The sequence below is a fragment of the Amphiprion ocellaris genome, chromosome 9 (assembly GCF_022539595.1).
Source record: "Amphiprion ocellaris isolate individual 3 ecotype Okinawa chromosome 9, ASM2253959v1, whole genome shotgun sequence".
Taxonomy (NCBI): Eukaryota; Metazoa; Chordata; class Actinopteri; family Pomacentridae; genus Amphiprion; species Amphiprion ocellaris.
In genome coordinates, this window is record NC_072774.1 from 978,154 (window position 1) to 999,963 (window position 21,810).

Below are 21,810 nucleotides of genomic sequence, written 5' to 3' on the forward strand. Positions count from 1 at the left end.
CATTTAACTGGAAAATATGTTTAGCAAAAAGAAAAAAAACCCTGCAAAATAATGATAAATAAATGCATTTTTAACCTATAATATGACAAAATCTGCAGAAATATGAATATTTGGTTTGGATTTTTCTTTATGACATTTGTTCACAACAATTTTTTCTTTTTAAATAACACAAATACCTAGAAAATAACTACATTTTCTGCTAATTTAAGCCAAATTCTGCCTTTTTGGGTCAGATGTTGTAAAAGATTCACAGACATATTTAGAATTAATCCTTTTTTCTGTAATTTAACAAGAAATTGGAAAATGTGCAAAATAGTCATAAGATGTCCAAAAAATACAGCTAAAAATCAATGTTTTTATAGAACATTCCAACCAATTTGCACTTTTCTCCCATTTTAGTTTGGATTTTCAGCATAAATTCTATTTTTGCTTTTGTTATTGTTGTTTTATTGTTATTTTATTCCTTATTAATATAATTTATACTGAAAATCCAAACTAAAATGGGATAAAAGTGCAAATTGGTTGGAATGTTCTATAAAAAAAATGAGTTTTTAGCTGTATTTTTGGATATTTTGCTGCTATTTCGCACATTTTTATTGCATTTTAGTTTGGATTTACAGCATAAATTTTTAATTGTTAAAAAAATAAAATAATTATTTCAGATCAAAAAACAGTAATAATAAAGTCAAAATTGTGTCTTTTTTGGGTCAAATGTTGTAAAAGAACAAATTTTCATTCATAAAAATGGTTTAAAATGCTTAAATTTTACTGCTGGGGTCAAAAATTAGCTCCTGGTTTTCATCTGAATTGGATTTATTATTTTTGTTTTGCTTTTTTATTGTTGTTTTTGTTATTTTACTCATTATCAATATAATTTATGCTGAAAATCCAAACTAAAATGGGATAAATGTGCAAATTGTTTGGAATGTTCTATTTTTTGGACATTTTCTTGTTAAATCACTGTTACAGTGGAGGTCAGAGAACCCAGGCGCAGACACAGAAATGGGGAGACAGGAGGAAAATGGGGAAGGGCTTTATTAATAAGACAAAAGTTACAACTACACAAAAAGAGAAACTGGATTTAGAGGGAAAACTAAATGAGACCTAATGCAAATATCCTAAACTACAAAACTGAAAAAAAAAAACAACTACACTCAGCATAGGGATATATAGAAAGCCCTAAACTGAACAAGAAAACTAAATCAATAAATGGTGTACTTACAAACTCACAGGAAACAAAACTAGAGGGGCAAAGTAGCAGACATGAGGAACCCTGGAGCTGGCAGGGAAACAAGACAGACAGACGGCAGACTAAGGACAGGGAGGGGACCAGCAGGGAACCAGGGATGGGGGAAGACAAGAGTCCAGGTGGGGCAATGGCAGACTGGAGGCAAGCTGGGATCAGCAGAAAAACAGAGTCCATGAGGGGATCCATGAGGGGATCCACGAGGGGATCCACGAGGGGATCCACGAGGGGGTCCACGAGGGGATCCATGAGGGGATCCATGAGGGGGTCCACGAGGGGGTCCATGAAGGGATCCATGAGGGGATCCATGAGGGGGTCCATGAAGGGATCCATGAGGGGATCCATGAGGGGGTCCATGAAGGGATCCATGAGGGGATCCATGAGGGGATCCATGAGGGAGTCCATGAGGGGATCCATGAGGGGGTCCATGAGGGGATCCATGAGGGGGTCCATGAAGGGATCCATGAAGGGATCCATGAGGGAGTCCATGAGGGGATCCATGAGGGGATCCATGAGGGAGTCCATGAGGGGATCCATGAGGGGATCCATGAGGGGGTCAATGAGGGGATCCATGAGGGGATCCATGAGGGGATCCATGAGGGGGTCCATGAGGGGGTCCATGAGGGGATCCATGAAGGGGTCCATGAGGGGATCCATGAGGGGGTCCATGAGGAGGTCCATGAGGGGATCCATGAGGGGATCCATGAGGGAGTCCATGAGGGGATCCATGAGGGGATCCATGAGGGGGTCCATGAGGGGATCCATGAAGGGGTCCATGAGGGGATCCATGAGGGGGTCCATGAGGAGGTCCATGAGGGGATCCATGAGGGGATCCATGAGGGAGTCCATGAGGGGGTCCATGAGGGGGTCCATGAGGGGGATCCATGAGGGGATCCATGAAGGGATCCATGAGGAGGTCCATGAGGGGGTCCATGAAGGGGTCCATGAGGGGATCCATGAGGGGATCCATGAGGGGGTCCATGAGGAGGTCCATGAGGGGGTCCATGAGGGGATCCATGAGGGGGTCCATGAGGGGGTCCATGAGGGGGTCCATGAGGGGATCCATGAGGGGATCCATGAGGGGATCCAAATCAGGAGGAAGGCAGAGACGTGACAGTCTATGGTCCAGCATGGAGGGAAAGACCGAGCTGGCTTAAATACTGGGAGGTGGAATTACTAACAGGTGACTGGTGTAAGTTAATTACTGCAGCTGATTGTCATTGATGCAATCAGACTGCAGGCAGGTGGAAGATTCAAGGAGCAGAGAGAGACAGGAGAGAGGAAGACAGAGGGACAGACAGAGGGACAAGACAAGGAGAGAGAGACAGCAGGGAGAGAGGAAGACAGACAGAGGGAGCCAAAGAGAGACAGGTCAAAACAGAACCAGATGAGGAACAATAGGAGAAAGAAGGAAAAAGAGGGAAAAGGAGGAAGAAGGGATCATAACAATGACAGAACAAAGGATTCATTCTAAACCATTTTTGTGAATCATAATTTGTTCTTTTACAATATTTGACCCAAAAAAGTTTTAAAGACTAGCTCCCGATTTTCATCTGAGATGCATTCTTTTTGCTTTTTTATTTATTTATTTTTCTTATTTTACTCCTTATCAATATAATTTATGCTGGGAATTCAATAAATGTGCAAATTGGTTGGAATGTATTATTAAAATAATGAGTTTTTAGCTGTATTTTTTGGACTTTTTACTGCAATTTTGCACATTTTTTTCCCATTTTAGTTTGCCATTGCAGCATAAATGATATTGAGAAGGAATAAAATAACAATAAAACAACAGTAAAGCTAAAAAATGCATCTGAAATGAAAACCAGGAGTTAATCTTTATAATTTCAGGGTGAAATGGGAAATAAAAGCTGCTGTTGGGTCATTATTCCTCCTCCAGCTGCTGCCATAGATTCGTAAACTCTGCTCCTGGAAGGCGATGTGTGGATTTAACGGACTCTAAAGGTCAATTAGAGCCGTTAGCAACCAGCTCAGCTCCTCCCTCTGAGAATGCGCTAATTAGAGCCGCAGCTTAAAGCCATCAATTAAGGATCAATTAAGGCCTTGTTAAGCATTTGTCCAACAAAGCTGCAGCGTTTGACTCCTGATAATGGATTCATCTCATTCTTCTGCTGCTGGAGGCGGAAAAATAACCTGACGTCACGAAAAGCCTGAAGGAGCTCAGCAGCTTTTCTCTGCAGCTTCAGTCTGGAGGAAGATCTGAAGACCAGGAGGGAGAAGATCTGCAGGTAGAAGATCTGCAGGTAGAAGATCTGCAGGTAGAAGATCTGCAGGTAGAAGATCTGCAGGTAGAAGATCTGCAGGTAGGAGTCGTCTGACGGGTTTAGATTCCAGGATTAAAGCAGATCAAATGGAGCTATTAGTCCTAGAATGACGCTGCTCATCTTACAGCTGGAATTTTAAAGATTATTTAATATTATTTTACAGAGTTTGCTGATTTTCTTTCTCCCAAAATCACTGAAAATGGATTTAAAAAAAACTAAAAAATTCTGAACAACGTCCAGATAAAAAAAACGTTTTTATAAATAATCATTCATGCTTTTATTATGTTTTTTGTTAAATAATTTCACATATTTCAAACTTTAAAATGCAGATTTTTTCTTTCAAATATTGTTAAATGCTATAAAAGAATTAATCACTATTTATTTTTATTTAAAATCAGATTTTTGATGTGAACATGTTTTGCAGTTTCTTTCTGCAGTAAATCTGTAAATTAATACATTTATTTTGTGATTTTACTAAATATTATCTGGAACTAAAGAAAACAGAGAAAATCTGTCAAATAATAATTCAATAATTTCACATATTTCAAACTTTAATCTGAATAAATCCATCCATCCATCCATTATCTATACAGTGCTTAATCCTCACTAGGGTCATGGGGGGCTGGAGTCTATCCCAGCTGACTCAGGTGAAGGCAGGGGACACCCTAGACAGGTCACCAGTCTGTCACAGGGCTACATACAGAGACAAACAATCACTCTCACATTCACACCTACGGGCAATTTAGAATGATCAATTAACCTCAGCATATTTTTGGACTGTGGGAGGAAGCCGGAGTACCCGGAGAAAACCCACGCATGCACAGGGAGAACATGCAAACTCCATGCAGAAAGATCCCGGGAAAGCCAGGACGCGAACCAGGGATCTTCTAGCTGCAAGGTGAAAGTGCTAACCACTACGCCACTGTGCAGCCCTCTGAATAAATCCTCTTTCAAATATTGTCAAATGACTGAACTAAAAAATTATATTTTTGCTGATTTATCAGAGTAAAGAAAAATCTTAAATTTAGTTCAAACACAATAAAAGATTTAACAATTATTGGAGAAATAAAATAAAATGTAATCTTCATGTTGTTCACATCTTTGCTGAGTTTAATTTAAATTTAAGATACTTAAATTCGTACCTTTTTTTAAAATCTATTATCTATAATTTAACAAAGCAGGAAAATCTTTTAATGAGCTTAGAATGAAATGATGTTTAATGCAAACAAATTCAGAGGTTTATGGGCTGATTACTGATAAAAATGAAGGAATTCAAGTCTACAGCCTCACTTAGAGGGGTGTATTTAATGATCAAAGTACATCAGTTTTTGTTTTCTATTTTTTATATATATATATATATATATATATATAAAGAGAGAGAGAGATAATAGAAAACAAAATAAAACTGATGTATTTTTGCAGCAGTGGGTTTTACAGGGTTACAGGTTGATTTAAAACTAAATTCAAGTTAACAACAGATTCTTTCATCACCTTGAGGTCAGAATTTAAAGTCCTGTTGTTATTTAACACAGAAGCCACTTGATTTCTTCATTACTAACTTAAAAACTTGTGTTTTTAATTATGATCATTAAATAGACCGCTCTAAGTGAGGCTGTAGACTTGAATTCCTTCATTTTTATCAGTAATCAGCCCATAAACCTCCGAGTTAGTTTGAGTTAAACATCATTTCATTCTAAGTTCCTGATTAGTCTGTTGGTTGTTTGAGGCTGAAAACTAAATGTTTCTCTGGAGATACTTCAGATCTGTGACTGAGTTTAGACCTGATTATTGAATATAAAACCCTGTATAAATCCTCCACTTCCCCCTCCAGCCATGAGACCCTCCATCTCCGTCAGCCTGGAGCCGGGGCTGGACCGAGGCGTCCCCTGGGGGCGGGACCTCTACACCTTCGTCACCTCGGCGGCGGGTCACATGATGAGGACGCTGCAGAAACCCAGGAAGAACCGACCGTCCAAACGGCAGGTCAACCACCGGCGCTTCCTGCACAACATGATCCAGAGGTGGGTCGATGAGAAGATAAAAACTGGAGGTTAAATCTGAGAAAATCAAACCTGAGGAGCCACTGGACAGATTAGAGTTAATAAAATATAAAAAAAGGATCTGGAAGATCTGATCCCAGCGAGACAGGAGGCCACCAAGACTCCTCTGAAGGAGTTACTAGAAAGAGACTAGTGAGGGAGGCCACCAAGACACCTATGATGACATCATGATGTGAAGCACGGAGGTGGCAGCATCATGAAGCATGGACGTGGTCACTTAAAAAAGTTCAGTTTGTATATGAAGTAAACTCGGTAGCAACAGAAACAGGACGTTAGACAGGATGGTGTGGTCCAGTCTTTATGCTAAGCTAACTAGTTGCTACATCTTTACCTTCATGTTTCTTTGAGGTCACACAAATTTAATTTTTTTCTTTCTTCTGTTTCTATCAACAGAAAGTTTGCCGACATCGAAGCAGCGAACCACCGGCTGGCTGCTGCTCTTTATTTCAAGGAGTCGGACAAAGATGGATCTTCTCCATCATGGCCCAAACCGGAGTCACCTGAGCCGACAGGTAGCACACCTCAGAGCGGAACAGATCCAGAAAAACACAATGATGATGTTTCTGTCAACTTGTATGAAGCTGAGGTTGGCGAGAAGAAGCAGCAGGAGTCGGGACATCTGTGGAAACGTCATCCGAAGAACCAGAACAAACCGCTGGCTCTGGGTTCAGACTTTAACCAGGAATCAGGACTGTTTGATTCCAAGTTTCAACCAATCAGCAGCTTTTTGGAGGAAAACCAAAGTCCTCCAGACGACTCCAGCTTCGGTCAGTCCGTCTCTCCGACCTTCAGTCCGGAACTCTCTCCGTTGTCTCTAGAGTCCTGCGACTTCTCCGTCCAGATGTTCTCCGACCTGCCGGTCCAGAGGAGCCTGGACCTGGAGGCTCAGCTGACTGACATCCTGGAGCTGCTGGGAGATCCGGACACCGGCAGCTGGATGGACATGGAAACCTACCTGGAGAGCATCTGTGACTGTCATGGCGACACCGGACCGGAGGACCAATCGGAGAGCTTTGCTGAGGCAGACGGAGGCGAGGGTGGGTGTGGATATGGTTGCCATGGAGACCAGGGACAGCAGAGTTCATGGGTAGCAGAAGAAGAGCTTCACAACCAGCTTCCTGTCTGCTACCAGGAGAACCAGTGCATGATGGGAAACCGTGGAATCGGTTTTACTCTGTTTGAAGGCGTTGCTCAGTCATTCAACGCTCCGATGCAAACTCCTGAAGTCCGTCTCATAGCAACACCACCTCAGGAGAACGACTGGCTCTTCACCGACATCCTGAAGGACAGGAAGTCACCAGAATACTAGAAACGTTTCTGTTTCCGTACGAACTTTAGATGTTTCATCAACCAAAATACCTGCATATTTACAGCCTCTGTTACAATGTTATTAATCATGATGTAAAGCACAGTGGTGGCGGCATCATGATGTGAAGCACGGTGGTGGCAGCATCATGATGTGAAGCATGGTGGTGGCAGCATCATGATGTGAAGCACGGTGGTGGCAGCATCATGGTGTGAAGCACGGTGGTGGCAGCATCATGATGTGAAGCATGGAGGTGGCAGCATCATGATGTGAAGCATGGTGGTGGCAGCATCATGATGTGAAGCACGGTGGTGGCAGCATCATGGTGTGAAGCACGGTGGTGGCAGCATCATGATGTGAAGCATGGTGGTGGCAGCATCATGACGTGAAGCATGGTGGTGGCAGCATCATGATGTGAAGCATGGAGGTGGCAGCATCATGATGTGAAGCATGGTGGTGGCAGCATCATGATGTGAAGCATGGTGGTGGCAGCATCATGATGTGAAGCATGGTGGTGGCAGCATCATGGTGTGAAGCATGGAGGTGGCAGCATCATGATGTGAAGCATGGAGGTGGCAGCATTATGATGTGAAGCACGGTGGCGGCAGCATCATGGTGTGAAGCATGGTGGTGGCAGTATCATGCTTTGGGGCTTTCTAGAAGAGCTTCTGAACTGGTTTCAGACTGGATTTTGGACTTTTTTTTAGTAGTTTAGGTTTGGTCTTGGTCCTGATTTGGTACTGGTTCTTGACTTTTTCAGGACTGGTTCCAGACTGGATTCTGACTAGTTCTGAACCATTTCTTTTGGACTGGTTTAGGCTTGATTTTGGTCCTGATTTTAGACCTTTTTAGGACTGTCTTTGGGTCTTGGACTCTTTTTAACCCCATGAACACCAAACCTACCTTTGAGCACAGATACAGCTTAGAATGAAACTGGATTTAAGTCATTTACAGTTCAGTTCGTTACACAGAATCAGTGGAAATGTCATTTTTTTCCTTTTATACCAGACTGGTGAAGGTGTTTAACAATAGGTGTATTATTATTATTATCATTATCATTATTATTAATAATATTGTTATTACTATTAATTAATATGTATGATGGTTTTTACAGTTATTATTACAGCTGTATTACAGTGGTGTCAGATATTTATAAAGTTTGTTTGTCTGAATGAGGCTTTGATGACCTGCAAATATGTTTTTAAAAATAAATAAATAAAACAATGAATACATAAATGTTTTAAATTTAATTTGCTTTACTTTTTTTGGCTGATTTATTTACAGTAAAAATGTTGGAATTTTACAGTAAAATATTGTAAAAGAACTAACTTTTTAAAAAAACAACACGTTTTTGATGTCAGTTATTTACAATTACAAAATTAAAATTAGAAAAAGTGGAGTCAAATATTTATCATGTCAATAAAACTAAATAAAGTGTGTGTTTGAATGAAGCATTAAAGCAGAATAACTAGAAATATCTGTTAGAATAAATAAAATAAAAATAAATAAATGTTTTAAGTTTATTTTTTATTCTTTAAAGTCTGATTTATTTACGGTAGAAATGGTGTCATTTTACAGTGAAACTTCAGATGTTACTTACAGATTAAATAAAAAATGTTTTCTGTGATTTTACCAATTATTAACAGGAAAAATCTGCAAAATAACAGTAAATTGTTTGAAAATTTTCATTTAATTCCCCCTGCCACAATAAAAGACATTGCATTTGAGATATTGATAATTTTTTAAAACTATTTCAGTTTTTTTGTCGACACACGTCCTCATCCTCCGACAGGAAATGTTGAGCAATAATTTCCTGCATTCTGGTGAATTTTTACGCATCGATTTGCATCTTTTCTGCTTCATTTCCTGATTTAAAAAAAGTCTTTTTTAAAGTGATTTCTGTCCTAAAATCTAAACTTCTGATGCAACAAAAGCCACAGGGACACACGGAGGTCAAAACCAACCACATATATTAAAGGTAACCCCAGTCACATGTTTCTGAATTACAGCTTCATTAACAAAACAATAAAACACATTTTCCCCCCAAAAAAGTTCCATAAACAAACAGAGAAATCAGCTGAGAGAAGCTCTGCCTCTGACCGGCTACAGGTGAACGCGACCGTCCAATCAGATCGTCAGGTTTTTGGTTTCCAACGGAGACCGACTGTATCCGGATGATTTAATTATTTAGAGCCCGAAGCTGCTTTTATCTCCGCTGTTAGAGGTAAAGAAAACAGAATCTGTGCATCTTGATAAAATAATAAAAATAATAATAATAAAGATAAAAACCCTTTAATTGGGCTTAAATACGCCATCAGTAGTCATTCTCTTCAGCAACTGGATCATAGGAAACCTGGAAAACATGGAGTCACATGGAATGACTGCAGAGGATTCAGAGATTTAAGTTATTTTTTAAGAAAATCAGTTTAAATTCTGTGATTTCAGCTCCTTAAATGTGAATATTTTCTGGTTTCTTTCCTCTGTGACAGTAAACTGAAGATCTTTGGACTAAACCAGACACTTGAGGAAACTCTGATCCACATTTTTCAACATTTTCTGACATTTTACACCTAAACAACTGATTACTTCATGCAGAAACTAATCAACAATGAAGATAATCCCAAGTTTCAGTCCACTTCCAGTTCAATTCCTGTTAACATTCCCGTTAAATCCATGATTCCAGACGGACCAGCAGCTGTTGAAGAGGCATCAGAAGGTTATGAACCAAAACAAAACACAAAAAAAACCCGACGTAAATCTTTTAAAAAATATAAAATACGCTGCAGAAAACGGAAGAGAAGCCTCTTCAACGTTTCTGCGTTCAGGTGATTTCGTTTCTTTGGGGGTAAAGAAAAGAAAAAGCTTCATTCCTGGGTTCCTCCGTTTTTTAAAAGCTAAAACTACGAGACTAAGAAGCAGCATATTTATTCTACAGCCACCTACCAGGAGCTACTCTACGCTCACTACAGACTCCCTTTGCTCATCCGTAGGCCGACACAAAGCTGTGATCGATCAGTAATTTACAGTAAAATCAGAGTTACAGTGAACAAGATGCTCGTCAGAATAAAACGCTTAAACCATCACAAGTCGTTCTGCTTTGGATAAAAAGAGGAAGTGATTCATCGTTTCTCTTCTTTTGTTGTCGTCGATCCAAGAAAATCCATTCTTGTGTTTTGTTTTTTTTCTTTCATGCAAAAAGTCCCGTCAACAAAACATGCTTCCTCCTGCAGAGAACACGCCCGGATCAATAACTTACAACCAATATCTGCTAGAAATTATACAAACCTCTGAAGCGATATGGTAAAGAAACTACCTAAACCTACAACTAACGTCTAGTCTATAGAAAAGGATTTAAACCGAAGCTCAGCCGTCACTTTAACTGTGACTCCGGATATGAAACAGCTCCTCATCGAGCTCTTCTCATTAAATATCGGTTATTAATCAGCAGCCATTCCTTTGTTTTTGCCACAATATTCAGCTTAGTGTTTACAAAACGAGCCATAAAGGATCGTCTCTTGGTGTCTGGACAGATTGTCTGAAGTATTTTCACCTCCAGCAGATTCACTAAACGTCTTATTTTAAGTCTGATAATAATAATAATAACAACAGTAATAGCTGTGAAGGAAAAATGACTCTTTCCTTTCTGAGGTCATAATGGCCTTCAGATGCCGCAGGAGGTTAGATGTTGTGACTAGTTGTCTCCATGTTGGTCTGTAATCTAAATCTGACCTTCTCCCACTTATAATATCTACCTGAAGATCAGAGCGAATCCTCAGAGCTGCTGCTTGCATGAACTGCTGCTCTGTCGGTGTCACTCCTCCTGATATCAGTCAACCTTATCTGAGCCTCCGGTGCGTCTCTATCTGCCTCCATGTCGCTGAACTCCCACAGCAACAGCGATGATGATAATTCACTCTGCAGAAAAGCATCACAGAGGAGTAGAAACTTCCAGAGTTTGTTACAAAATAAAAGTCAATCCCGTTGTAAAAGTTTGTTTGCTTGTTTTTTTACACATCGAGAGAAAAAAATGAGGCAAAATCTTAGAGGTTTGTTTGACAGGTGAAAGCGTCTGGATGTGTTTGTGTCTCCGTCTGCCCTGAGAGGCCGTTGTTTGTTGTTGTTTGTTTCCGTGGTCACTCGGCGTTGTTGACGCTGTACGGCGGCGGCGGCTCCAGGTTGTGTTCGGAGGACGGCGTCGGGGTTCCTGGCAGGCCGGAGGACGGCGTCGGCGAGGCGGGAGGTTCCTCCGAGTCCGAGTTCTCCAGGGAGAGCTCGTCCACTAGAGCTCTGCGACCTCGCATCGCCAACGGCAACGGAGCTCGTCTGAAGGAACGGAAGGAGAACTTTAAGAGAACAAATAAAAACCACAAATCATCTAAAAAAAAAAACCACACACAAAAAAATAACACATGAAGGTTAAATCATCTGGAGGATTCTGAGCAAACGTCTGATTTACGCAAAACTTTTAGAACAGGAAGTTCTTAAACAAACAAACAAACAAACAAATAAGACAACCTGCACATAAACAAACAAAAACAGAAAAGAAAACAGACAAAAAACAAACAAAAAACAGGACAACCTGCAGGTAAACAAACAAAAACAGAAAAAGAAAGAAAGAAAACAAACAAACACAAACAAAAAACAGGACAACCTGCAGGTAAACAAACAAAAACAGAAAAAGAAAGAAAGAAAACAAACAAACACAAAGAGACAAATAGGACAACCTGCACGTAAACAAACAACACACATTATATTTTATCTATATTCTGATATATCAGCTACAGATGGACAAGAAAGAGAAATAATAATAAAAATGTCAGGAAAGAAGTGAAATATGATTGTCATGTGGGTGCAGAGTGACTCAATTTTGCATTTTTGTGAGTGGACACATGCAGTAAGCAGCATTTCTCTGTGTTCTGGGTGGGTTAGGATCCATGGCTAATGCTAAGCTAAGCTAACTGGCTGTTTACTGTGCTGACATCTACAGTTTACCAAGAAAGTTGAAGTTTTTTCACCTGAAATGCTGAACTATTCCAATACACCAGGTATAGAGGGATAAAAAATACACTAAAAATACAGTATAATAAAAATACAGCAAAAATATTGTAAAATATACTAAAAATACAGTAAAAAAAATAGTATATATAATAAAAATACAGCAAGAATATAGTAAAAATATAGCAAAAATATAGTAAAAACAGCTAAAATATAGTAAAAAATACTGTACAAAATACAGCAAAATATATTAAAAACAGCTAAAATCTAGTAAAAAATACAGTAAAAATACAGTAAAAATATTGTAACAAAATAGTAAAAAATATAGTAAAAATATAGTACAAACGTAGCTAAAATGTAGTAAAAAATACAGTAAAAATATAGTAAAAATATAGTACAAACATAGCTAAAATGTAGTAAAAAATACAGTAAAAATATAGCAAAAATATAGTAAAAACATAGCTAAACTATAGTAAAAAAATACAATAAAAATACAGCAAAAATATACACTACCGCCGTTGATTAGTTTGGGGTCATCCTGACATTCTATTTCTTTGTTTTGATTTTTCAAACCAAATGAAAGTTTAAGTTTTTTCACTGAAAATGCAGGAATTTTCCTATATAGCAGGTACAGATGGACAATAACAGAAACGTGAACAGCAGACAGATGAAGCATAAATAAAAACAGACAGACGACCTACTTGTCTGGCCTCCATTCAGGGACGCTGAGTGTTGGAGGGACGCAGACACGTGAGGATGTTAGATGGATGCAACAGAAAAATAAAGCAAATCAAAGGTGGTTAAAAACAAACAGCGGATGATGCAGGTGTGTTTCTGAGCGCGCTCAGTGGCGTCCCGCTACCTGAGCTGGCTGCGCAGCGACGTGATCTCCCGGCTCATGCTCTGGCTGCTGTCCGTCATCTCCTCCAGCTCCCTCTGCAGCTTCCTCTTCTGGGCGTTGGAGCGAGAGTTCTCCTCCTCCACCTCCTCCAGCTGCCGCTTCAGCTGCTTCAGACGGACCATCGACTTGTCCAGCTGCAGGAAAACACCGGATTAGGATTGATCATTTGAACTGATTATCTTGTCACTGGGAGCTGTGGTTTCCTCACCTGCTCTCTGTACTGGTCTGCATGCCTCCTCTCGTCCTCCGCCTGCATCATCACCTCCTTCAGCTTCTTCTCTGTCTTCCTCATCAGCTTGCTGGCGATGGCTCGTTCCCTGGAGCAAACAAAACACAAACAGAAATTCAAAAACAGTAAAACATTTCCAGGCAGTTTTATGATTTACTGTCCAACATCTGTCTTTATGAACATCTGCAGGTTTCAAACATTTTAGCAACAAATTGTTAAACTTCTTACTGTATTTTTTCTGTATTTTTACTATATTTTTAACTGTATTTTGAATATATTTTTACTGTATTTTACTGTATTTTTAATATATTTTCTTGTATTCTTTCTATATTTTTACTGGATTTTTTTTACTGTTTTTACTATAGTTTTACTATATTTTTACTGTATTTTACAATATTTGTACTGTATTTCACTATATTTTTACTGTATTTTTACTATGTTTTACTGGATTTTTAATATATTTTCCTGTATTCTTTCTATATTTTTACTGTACTTTTAATGTGCATTTTTACTATATTTTTACTGTATTTTTACTATATTTTTAACTGTATTTTGAATATATTTTTACTGTATTTTACTGTATTTTTAATATATTTTCTTGTATTCTTTCTATATTTTTACTGTACTTTTACTGTGTATTTTTACTATATTTTTACTGGATTTTTTTTACTGTTTTTACTATAGTTTTACTGTATTTTTACTGTATTTTACGATATTTGTACTGTATTTTACTATATTTTTACTATATTTTTACTATATTTTACTGGATTTTTAATATATTTTCCTGTATTCTTTCTATATTTTTACTGTACTTTTAATGTGCATTTTTACTATATTTTTACTATATTTTTACGATATCATTTACTGTATTTTAACTGTATTTTTACTGTATTTTTACTATATTTTTTACTGTACTTTTACTGTATTTCACTCTATTTTTACAGTATTTTTACTGTACTTTTACTGTGTATTTCTACTATATTTTTACTGGATTTTTTAAAACATTTTTTTACTATATTTTTTTACTGTATTTTACGATATGTGTACTGTATTTCACTATATTTTTACTGGATATTTACTATATTTTACAGTATTTTTACTATGTTTTACTGGATTTTTAATATATTTTCCTGTATTCTTTCTATATTTTTACTGTACTTTTAATGTGCATTTTTACTATATTTTTACTGTATTTTTACTATATTTTTAACTGTATTTTGAATATATTTTTACTGTATTTTACTGTATTTTTAATATATTTTCTTGTATTCTTTCCATATTTTTACTGTACTTTTACTGTGTATTTTTACTATATTTTTACTGGATTTTTTTTACTGTTTTTACTATAGTTTTACTGTATTTTTACTGTATTTTACGATATTTGTACTGTATTTCACTATATTTTTACTATATTTTTACTATATTTTACTGGATTTTTAATATATTTTCCTGTATTCTTTCTATATTTTTACTGTACTTTTAATGTGCATTTTTACTATATTTTTACTATATTTTTACGATATCATTTACTGTATTTTAACTGTATTTTAACTGTATTTTTACTATTTTTTTTACTGTACTTTTACTGTATTTCACTCTATTTTTACAGTATTTTTACTGTACTTTTACTGTGTATTTCTACTATATTTTTACTGGATTTTTAAAAACATTTTTTTACTATATTTTTACTGTATTTTACGATATTTGTACTGTATTTCACTATATTTTTACTGGATATTTACTATATTTTACAGTATTTTTACTATATTTTACTGTATTTTTAATACATCAGTTTGTTGGCAAGTGCTCGTTCCCTGGAGCAAAGAAAACACAAACAGAAACTCAAACCGTTTGCATCTATGGAGTTAATACGTCAAATGTTTTAAGCAGTTGTATGATTTAATGTCCAACGTTTGTAAACTATTCATGAGCATCTGCAGGTTTCAAACATTTTAGCAACAGAATCTGTGAGTTTCTTTATGTCTCTTCAGCTGATTGTATGTCTTGAGTTCTTCTGATTCATGCTGAGGCTTAAAAAATCACAAGAAACTTTCTTCTTCTGGAGTCTCCAGATAAAACTCAGAGTCCAAACAGAACCTGCAGATTTTTAGAGATTTCAGAGACGTCACTTCAAAAGTTTGGGGTCACTTTACATTGCATGAACCTAAAGTTAGCTAGTGATACAGCAAGCTAATATAGCATAACATTATTAGCTCTACCTAAAGTTAGCTAGTGGTACAGCAAGCTAATATAGCATAACATTGTTAGTTGAACCAAAAGTTAGCCAGTGCTACAGCAAGCTAATATAGCATAACATTATTAGCTCTACCTAAAGTTAGCTAGCGCTACAGCAAGCTAATATAGCATAACATTATTAGCTCTACCTAAAGTTAGCTAGTGATACAGCAAGCTAATATAGCATAATATTATTAGTTGAACCTAAAGTTAGCCAGTGCTACAGCAAGCTAATATAGCATAACATTATTAGCTCTACCTAAAGTTAGCTAGTGATACAGCAAGCTAACATAGCATAACATTATTAGCTCCACCTAAAGTTAGCTAGTGCTACAACAAGCTAATATCGCATAGCATTATTAGCTCTACCTAAAGTTAGCTAGTGCTACAGCAAGCTAATATAGCATAACATTATTAGCTCCACATAAAGTTAGCTAGTGCTACAGCAAGCTAATATAACATAACATTATTAGCTCTACCTAAAGTTAGCTAGTGCTACAGCAAACTAATATAGCATAACATTATTAGCTCTACCTAAAGTTAGCTACTGTTACAGAAAGCTAATATAGCATAACATTATTAGCTCCACCTAAAGTTAGCTAGTGCTACAGCAAGCTAATATAGCATAACATTACTAGCTCTACCTAAAGTTAGCTAGTTAGTTAAAGATAGCATAATATCGTTAGTTGAATCTAAAGTCTGTCAGTTAGCGCTATAATAATGTTGTTAGCTTAGCTTAATGTAAGCTACTTAGCCTTTTAGACAGTTAACTTTTTTTATTGCTGGATAGCTGTTTTATTACTGTTTTAGTGAACAGAACTGATCAGAAATCTGACATTAGCGAGGCTAGAATTTTAAAATTGACTGATATTCATGGAGGATTCTTCTCTCAGAAGTTCTACTCTGACATTTTCACGTGTTACAGAAAAAGTTTTAGTTTTTGTTCAAATTTATGGATAAAACATCTGCATGTGACTTGCATGTTAACAGAAAATAAAGTTTTTCTGGTCACTTAGAAATGTTCTTATTTTAGAAAGAAACTGTTTTCTCAAGTGTAGATAACATGAAGTGAATGATAAATCCAGTGTAGACATTGTTAATGTGGTAAATGACTATTGTAGCTGGAAACGGCTGATTTTTAATGGAATATCTCCATAGGGGTCCAGAGGAACATTTCCAGCAACCATCACTCCTGTGTTCTAATGCTACATTGTGTTAGCTAATGGTGTTGAAAGGCTCATTGATGATTAGAAAACCCTTGTGCAGTTATGTTAGTACATGGATAAAAGTGGGAGTTTTCATGGAAAACATGGAATTCTCTGGATGACTCCACACCTTTGAAAGGTAGTGTAGATTTTTAGTGTATTTTTACTATATTACACATTAGAGCCGGGTTCTGCTTGAGGTTTTTTCCCTGTTTAAAGAGTGTTTTCCTGCCACTGTCTCCTTAGGGCTGCTCTGGGGGTTCAGGCATATGGGTTCTGTAAAGCGTCTTGAGACAATTTGACTGTAATTGGCGCTATATAAATAAAATTGAATTGAATTCAATTGAATATATTTCAGTATATTTCAGTCTCACTGTCTCTCCTGCTCCAGCTGCTCCTCCATGGAGTCGATCTTGGCCTCCAGGGCGGCGACACTGAGCCGGTGTTTGCCCCTAACCGCCCCCTCCATCTCCCCTAGCCGGGTCTTCAGCTCCTTGTTCTGCCTCTCCAGCTGCTCCCGGCTCGACTCGGCCTTCTGGGCCAGAGTCCTCTCCCCCTGCAGCTGGACCGTCAGGGTCTCCACCTGGACCAGGACCAGGAGCACAACATGAGCCAGGACCAGGACCAGGACATGAACATAAACCAGGACCGGGACCAGGACCAGTAGGATTAATACTTATATAACTGCAGGTTTGTGTATCTGGTTGTGTATTTGTACCTGCAGCGTGGTCTTCCTCTGCCTCTCTGCCAGCTGGTTGTGTGATTATTGTGTATTTTTTGTGTATTTGTACCTGCAGCGTGGTCTTCCTCTGCCTCTCTGCCAGCTGGTTGTGTGATTATTGTGTATTTTTTGTGTATTTGTACCTGCAGCGTGGTCTTCCTCTGCCTCTCTGCCAGCAGCTCAGAGTTGTTCTGTTCTTCTTCCAGTTCTTCCTCCAGCTGAACGACTCGAGCTTCCAGACGTCGTTTCTCCTCAGTCAGAGCGTTCCTGGACAGACACACAACGTCAGACACACAACGTCAGACACACAAGGTTAGACCCACAAACCAGGCGGTCTGCCCCACACCGACCTTCCAGAGCTGCTGTTCACCATCTCATCGGCCATCTCATCTCTCTCCTGCTGAGCCTGACGCTTCTGACGCTCCGACACCGACAGCTCCTGAAAACCAGGAAAACCGGGAAATAATCAGTACTGCAGGAAAGCCGGGGTTTAAAAAGCAGATAGGTGCGACTGGAACCAAAGAAATAAACAGAACCGAGAGAGAACTTTACTCTGAAGCTGATATTTACAAAAGTGGAGGAAAGTAACGAATAATCAAGATGAAAAAAAAAACTGTGAACCAAACTAGACGACAGCAGCAACTGAAAAATAACGAGTATTTTTATGTTCCTTGTTCACAGTTGAAAGCTCCCAGACATCCTAAGCTCAGGAACAGGGTTTTACCATTTCACCGGCAGCTCAACTAAAAACAGCTCAACAAAAAAAATTGAAAAACTGACCCAATTAGCCAAAAAGAGAGTTGAAAAAAATAAAACTAGACACAAAATTTGAAAAACGAAGCACTAATTAGCACTAATTCTTGTTTCATCAGTTCTCCTTTTGTAGTTTTTCTCATTTGGCAGTTTGGTGGTCGTTAGCTGGGAGGAGATCCAGAACTCTTCGGATGGATCTTGGATCTCCTCAGGCTTTGGGATCTTCTAGGAGGAACATCTAAAATAATCTGTTGAACCTGCCGCCACTAAACCCGACTCTGGATGAGAAGAAGAAGGATGGATTTCTTGGTTCTTACCTCAGAGAGCTGCAGAACTTCGGCCTCCAGGGTTTGGATCTTCTTCTCACTGTCTTTGGACTGAGCGATCACTTCGTCTCTCGACAGTTTGGTCTCGTCCAGCTCCCTCAGGATCTCCTTCATCTGGCCCTGTGAAGATCAAGGAGCTGTTTCAGCCTCCGGACAGGTGCAGGACGTTAAAGTTCACCTGAGTGGGCGGAGTCTGTTCTACCTGGAGCCTCCTCAGCTGCTTCACCGCCTCCTCTTTGCCCCGGCCGGTGGCCTCCACCTGGGCTTCGGACTCCTGCAGCTCAGCCTCCAGCTGCTTCTTGGAGGAGACGGCCTGCGAGCGCTGAGTCCTCTCCTCCTCCAGCTGGATCTCCAGCTCCCTCACCTGAGGACAGAGGAACACCTGAGTCACCTGGAAGCAGCAGAGCGTCCACATCTCCTGTCTCTCCTGTCTGATGGTCCCACCTGCTTGCTGAGAGCCCTCCTCTTCTCCTCGCCCTTCTCCTCGCTGCTGCTGATCTCCCTCTCGAACTGGGCCTTCAGGGCCTGCAGGGTGACCTCCAGCCTCAGCCGCGAGTTCTCCGCCTCCGACAGCTCCTCCTCCAGCTCCTGGGTCTGGACCCGCAGGTTCTGGGCTTCGGTCTCCAGGGTCCGCCGGGTTCGTTCCAGCTCATGGACCTGAGGTAGAGAAGAAGCCATGAGTCAGTGAGGAATAAAAAGACACAAAACGACAAAAACTAAGATCAAAACGATAAAAACAAGGCACGAAAATGACAAAAACTATGCACAAAACGATAAAAACAAGGTAAAAAACAACAAAAACAAGGCAAGAAATGACAAAAACAAGACAGAAAATGATAAAAACAAGGCAGGAAAATGACAAAAACTAGGCACGAAACAATCAAAACAAGATACAAAACGACAAAAACTAGACACAAAACGATGAAAACAAGATAAAAAACAACAAAAACAAGGCACGAAATGACAAAAACAAGACAGAAAATGATAAAAAACAAGGCAGGAAAATGATAAAAACTAGGCACGAAACAATCAAAACAAGATACAAAACGACAAAAACTAGACACAAAACGACAAGAACTAGACACAAAATGACAAAAACTAGACACAAAATGACAAAAACGACACAAAACGACACAAACGAGACACAAAACGACAAAAACGAGACACAAAATGATAAAAATAAGACAGAAAATGATAAAAACAAGACACAAAACGCTAAAAATTAGTCACAGAACGACAAAAATGACACAAAATGACAAGAATGAGACACAAAATGACAAAAACGAGACACAAAATGACAAAAACAAGACACAAAAAGACAAAAACAAGACAAAACGACAAAAACAAGACAAAATGATAAAAAGATACAAAACGATAAAAGCTAGACAGAAAATGACAAAAACAAGACACAAAATGACAAAAATGACACAAAATGACAAAAACAAGACAGAAAATGATAAAAACAAGATACAAAATGGTACAAACGAGACACAAAACGACGAAAACAAGCCACAACGATGAAAATGAGACACGAAATGACAAAAATGAGACATGAAATGACAAAAATGAGATGCAAAATGATAAAAACGAGACAGAAAAGGAAAAAAAATGAGACAAAGCAACAAAAACAAGACATTTTCGATGAAATTTTTTCCCCATTTAGGACAAACTTTAAGTCCTCTTGGACGTGGTTTTATCATTTAGGACAGCTGGCGTCCTGTTTCACCGTGTTGAATGTGTCTCTGTTTGTCTCTTCTCTTACGTTTTTGCCGACATCGTCCTGCTGGTTCACCAGTTGTTCCATCTCAGCTCGAAGCTGCTTGTTGCTCCTCTCCAGCTCCTCCCGCTGGTCCTGGGCCTCCTGAAGCACAGAACAGAAGATCAGCCACCGCTGCAGACACGTGACGGACGTTCACCTGAGGACGGCTTACCTGCAGGGCTCTGGACAACGCCAGGTATCTGGTTTCCTTCTCTCGGCTGTCGGCTTCGGCTCGGTCTCTCTCATCAGCCAACCGAGCGCTCACAGCCTTCTCCTCGGCCAGACACTGGAGGAGAAACATTATTAACGTTATCTCACCTCAGATTAACTCAAATAGAACACCAAGTCTGGAACTAAATCAGCTACGATGGTCGTGTTTTTGCTGCTCGGAATCCTAAATATTAGTGAGAATGACGAGGAACCTACAAGGAACTATCTAGGAACTACCCAGGAACTATCTAGGAACCTACCAGGAACCATCTAGGAACTACCCAGGAACCATCTAGGAACTACCCAGGAACCATCTAGGAACTACCCAGGAACCATCTAGGAACTACCCAGGAACATCTAGGAACTACCCAGGAACCATCTAGGAACTACCCAGGAACATCTAGGAACTACCCAGGAACCATCTAGGAACTACCCAGGAACATCTAGGAACTACCCAGGAACCATCTAGGAACTACCCAGGAACATCTAGGAACTACCCAGGAACCATCTAGGAACTACCCAGGAACCATCTAGGAACTACCCAGGAACATCTAGGAACTACCCAGGAACCATCTAGGAACTACCCAGGAACATCTAGGAACTACCCAGGAACCATCTAGGAACTACCCAGGAACATCTAGGAACTACCCAGGAACCATCTAGGAACTACCCAGGAACCATCTAGGAACTACCCAGGAACATCTAGGAACTACCCAGGAACCATCTAGGAACTACCCAGGAACATCTAGGAACTACCCAGGAACCATCTAGGAACTACCCAGGAACATCTAGGAACTACCCAGGAACCATCTAGGAACTACCCAGGAACATCTAGGAACTACCCAGGAACCATCTAGGAACTACCCAGGAACATCTAGGAACTACCCAGGAACCATCTAGGAACTACCCAGGAACCATCTAGGAACTACCCAGGAACATCTAGGAACTACCCAGGAACCATCTAGGAACTACCCAGGAACATCTAGGAACTACCCAGGAACCATCTAGGAACTACCCAGGAACATCTAGGAACTACCCAGGAACCATCTAGGAACTACCCAGGAACCATCTAGGAACTACCCAGGAACCATCTAGGAACTACCCAGGAACCATCTAGGAACTACCCAGGAACCATCTAGGAACTACCCAGGAACATCTAGGAACTACCCAGGAACCATCTAGGAACTACCCAGGAACATCTAGGAACTACCCAGGAACCATCTAGGAACTACCCAGGAACATCTAGGAACTACCCAGGAACCATCTAGGAACTACCCAGGAACATCTAGGAACTACCCAGGAACCATCTAGGAACTACCCAGGAACATCTAGGAACTACCCAGGAACCATCTAGGAACTACCCAGGAACCATCTAGGAACTACCCAGGAACATCTAGGAACTACCCAGGAACCATCTAGGAACTACCCAGGAACATCTAGGAACTACCCAGGAACCATCTAGGAACTACCCAGGAACATCTAGGAACTACCCAGGAACCATCTAGGAACTACCCAGGAACATCTAGGAACTACCCAGGAACCATCTAGGAACTACCCAGGAACCATCTAGGAACTACCC

At 39.5% G+C, this 21,810-nt stretch overlaps 2 protein-coding genes across 10 annotated transcripts in view; one reads left to right on the forward strand and one right to left on the reverse strand.

Annotated features, from left to right (window-relative positions):
• The first annotated feature begins 5,167 nt into the window (after nt 1-5,167).
• LOC129349715 (uncharacterized) lies at nt 5,168-7,149 on the forward strand. Its single transcript, XM_055013873.1, has 2 exons — nt 5,168-5,552; nt 5,985-7,149. The coding sequence occupies exons 1-2, from the start codon at nt 5,365-5,367 to the stop codon at nt 6,898-6,900; spliced, it is 1,104 nt and encodes a 367-aa protein (XP_054869848.1). The 5' UTR covers nt 5,168-5,364; the 3' UTR covers nt 6,901-7,149.
• Nucleotides 7,150-8,850: 1,701 nt separating this feature from the next.
• myh14 (myosin, heavy chain 14, non-muscle) overlaps nt 8,851-21,810 on the reverse strand; it is a 55,024-nt gene continuing 42,064 nt past the window's right edge. For 8 of the 9 annotated variants that reach the window (XM_055013531.1, XM_055013530.1, XM_055013528.1 and 5 more), the window contains 12 exons: nt 20,194-20,307; nt 20,025-20,123; nt 18,707-18,919; nt 18,465-18,626; nt 18,254-18,382; nt 17,534-17,622; nt 17,327-17,450; nt 16,837-17,045; nt 13,002-13,110; nt 12,755-12,927; nt 12,594-12,617; nt 8,851-11,220 (listed from right to left, as the gene is read on the reverse strand). In XM_055013531.1, coding sequence (XP_054869506.1) covers nt 11,031-11,220; nt 12,594-12,617; nt 12,755-12,927; nt 13,002-13,110; nt 16,837-17,045; nt 17,327-17,450; nt 17,534-17,622; nt 18,254-18,382; nt 18,465-18,626; nt 18,707-18,919; nt 20,025-20,123; nt 20,194-20,307 — 1,635 coding nt within the window. In that variant the 3' untranslated portion in view covers nt 8,851-11,030. The remainder of the gene's footprint in view (nt 11,221-12,593; nt 12,618-12,754; nt 12,928-13,001; nt 13,111-16,836; nt 17,046-17,326; nt 17,451-17,533; nt 17,623-18,253; nt 18,383-18,464; nt 18,627-18,706; nt 18,920-20,024; nt 20,124-20,193; nt 20,308-21,810) is intronic. The other variant, XM_055013529.1, reaches the window with a different exon arrangement.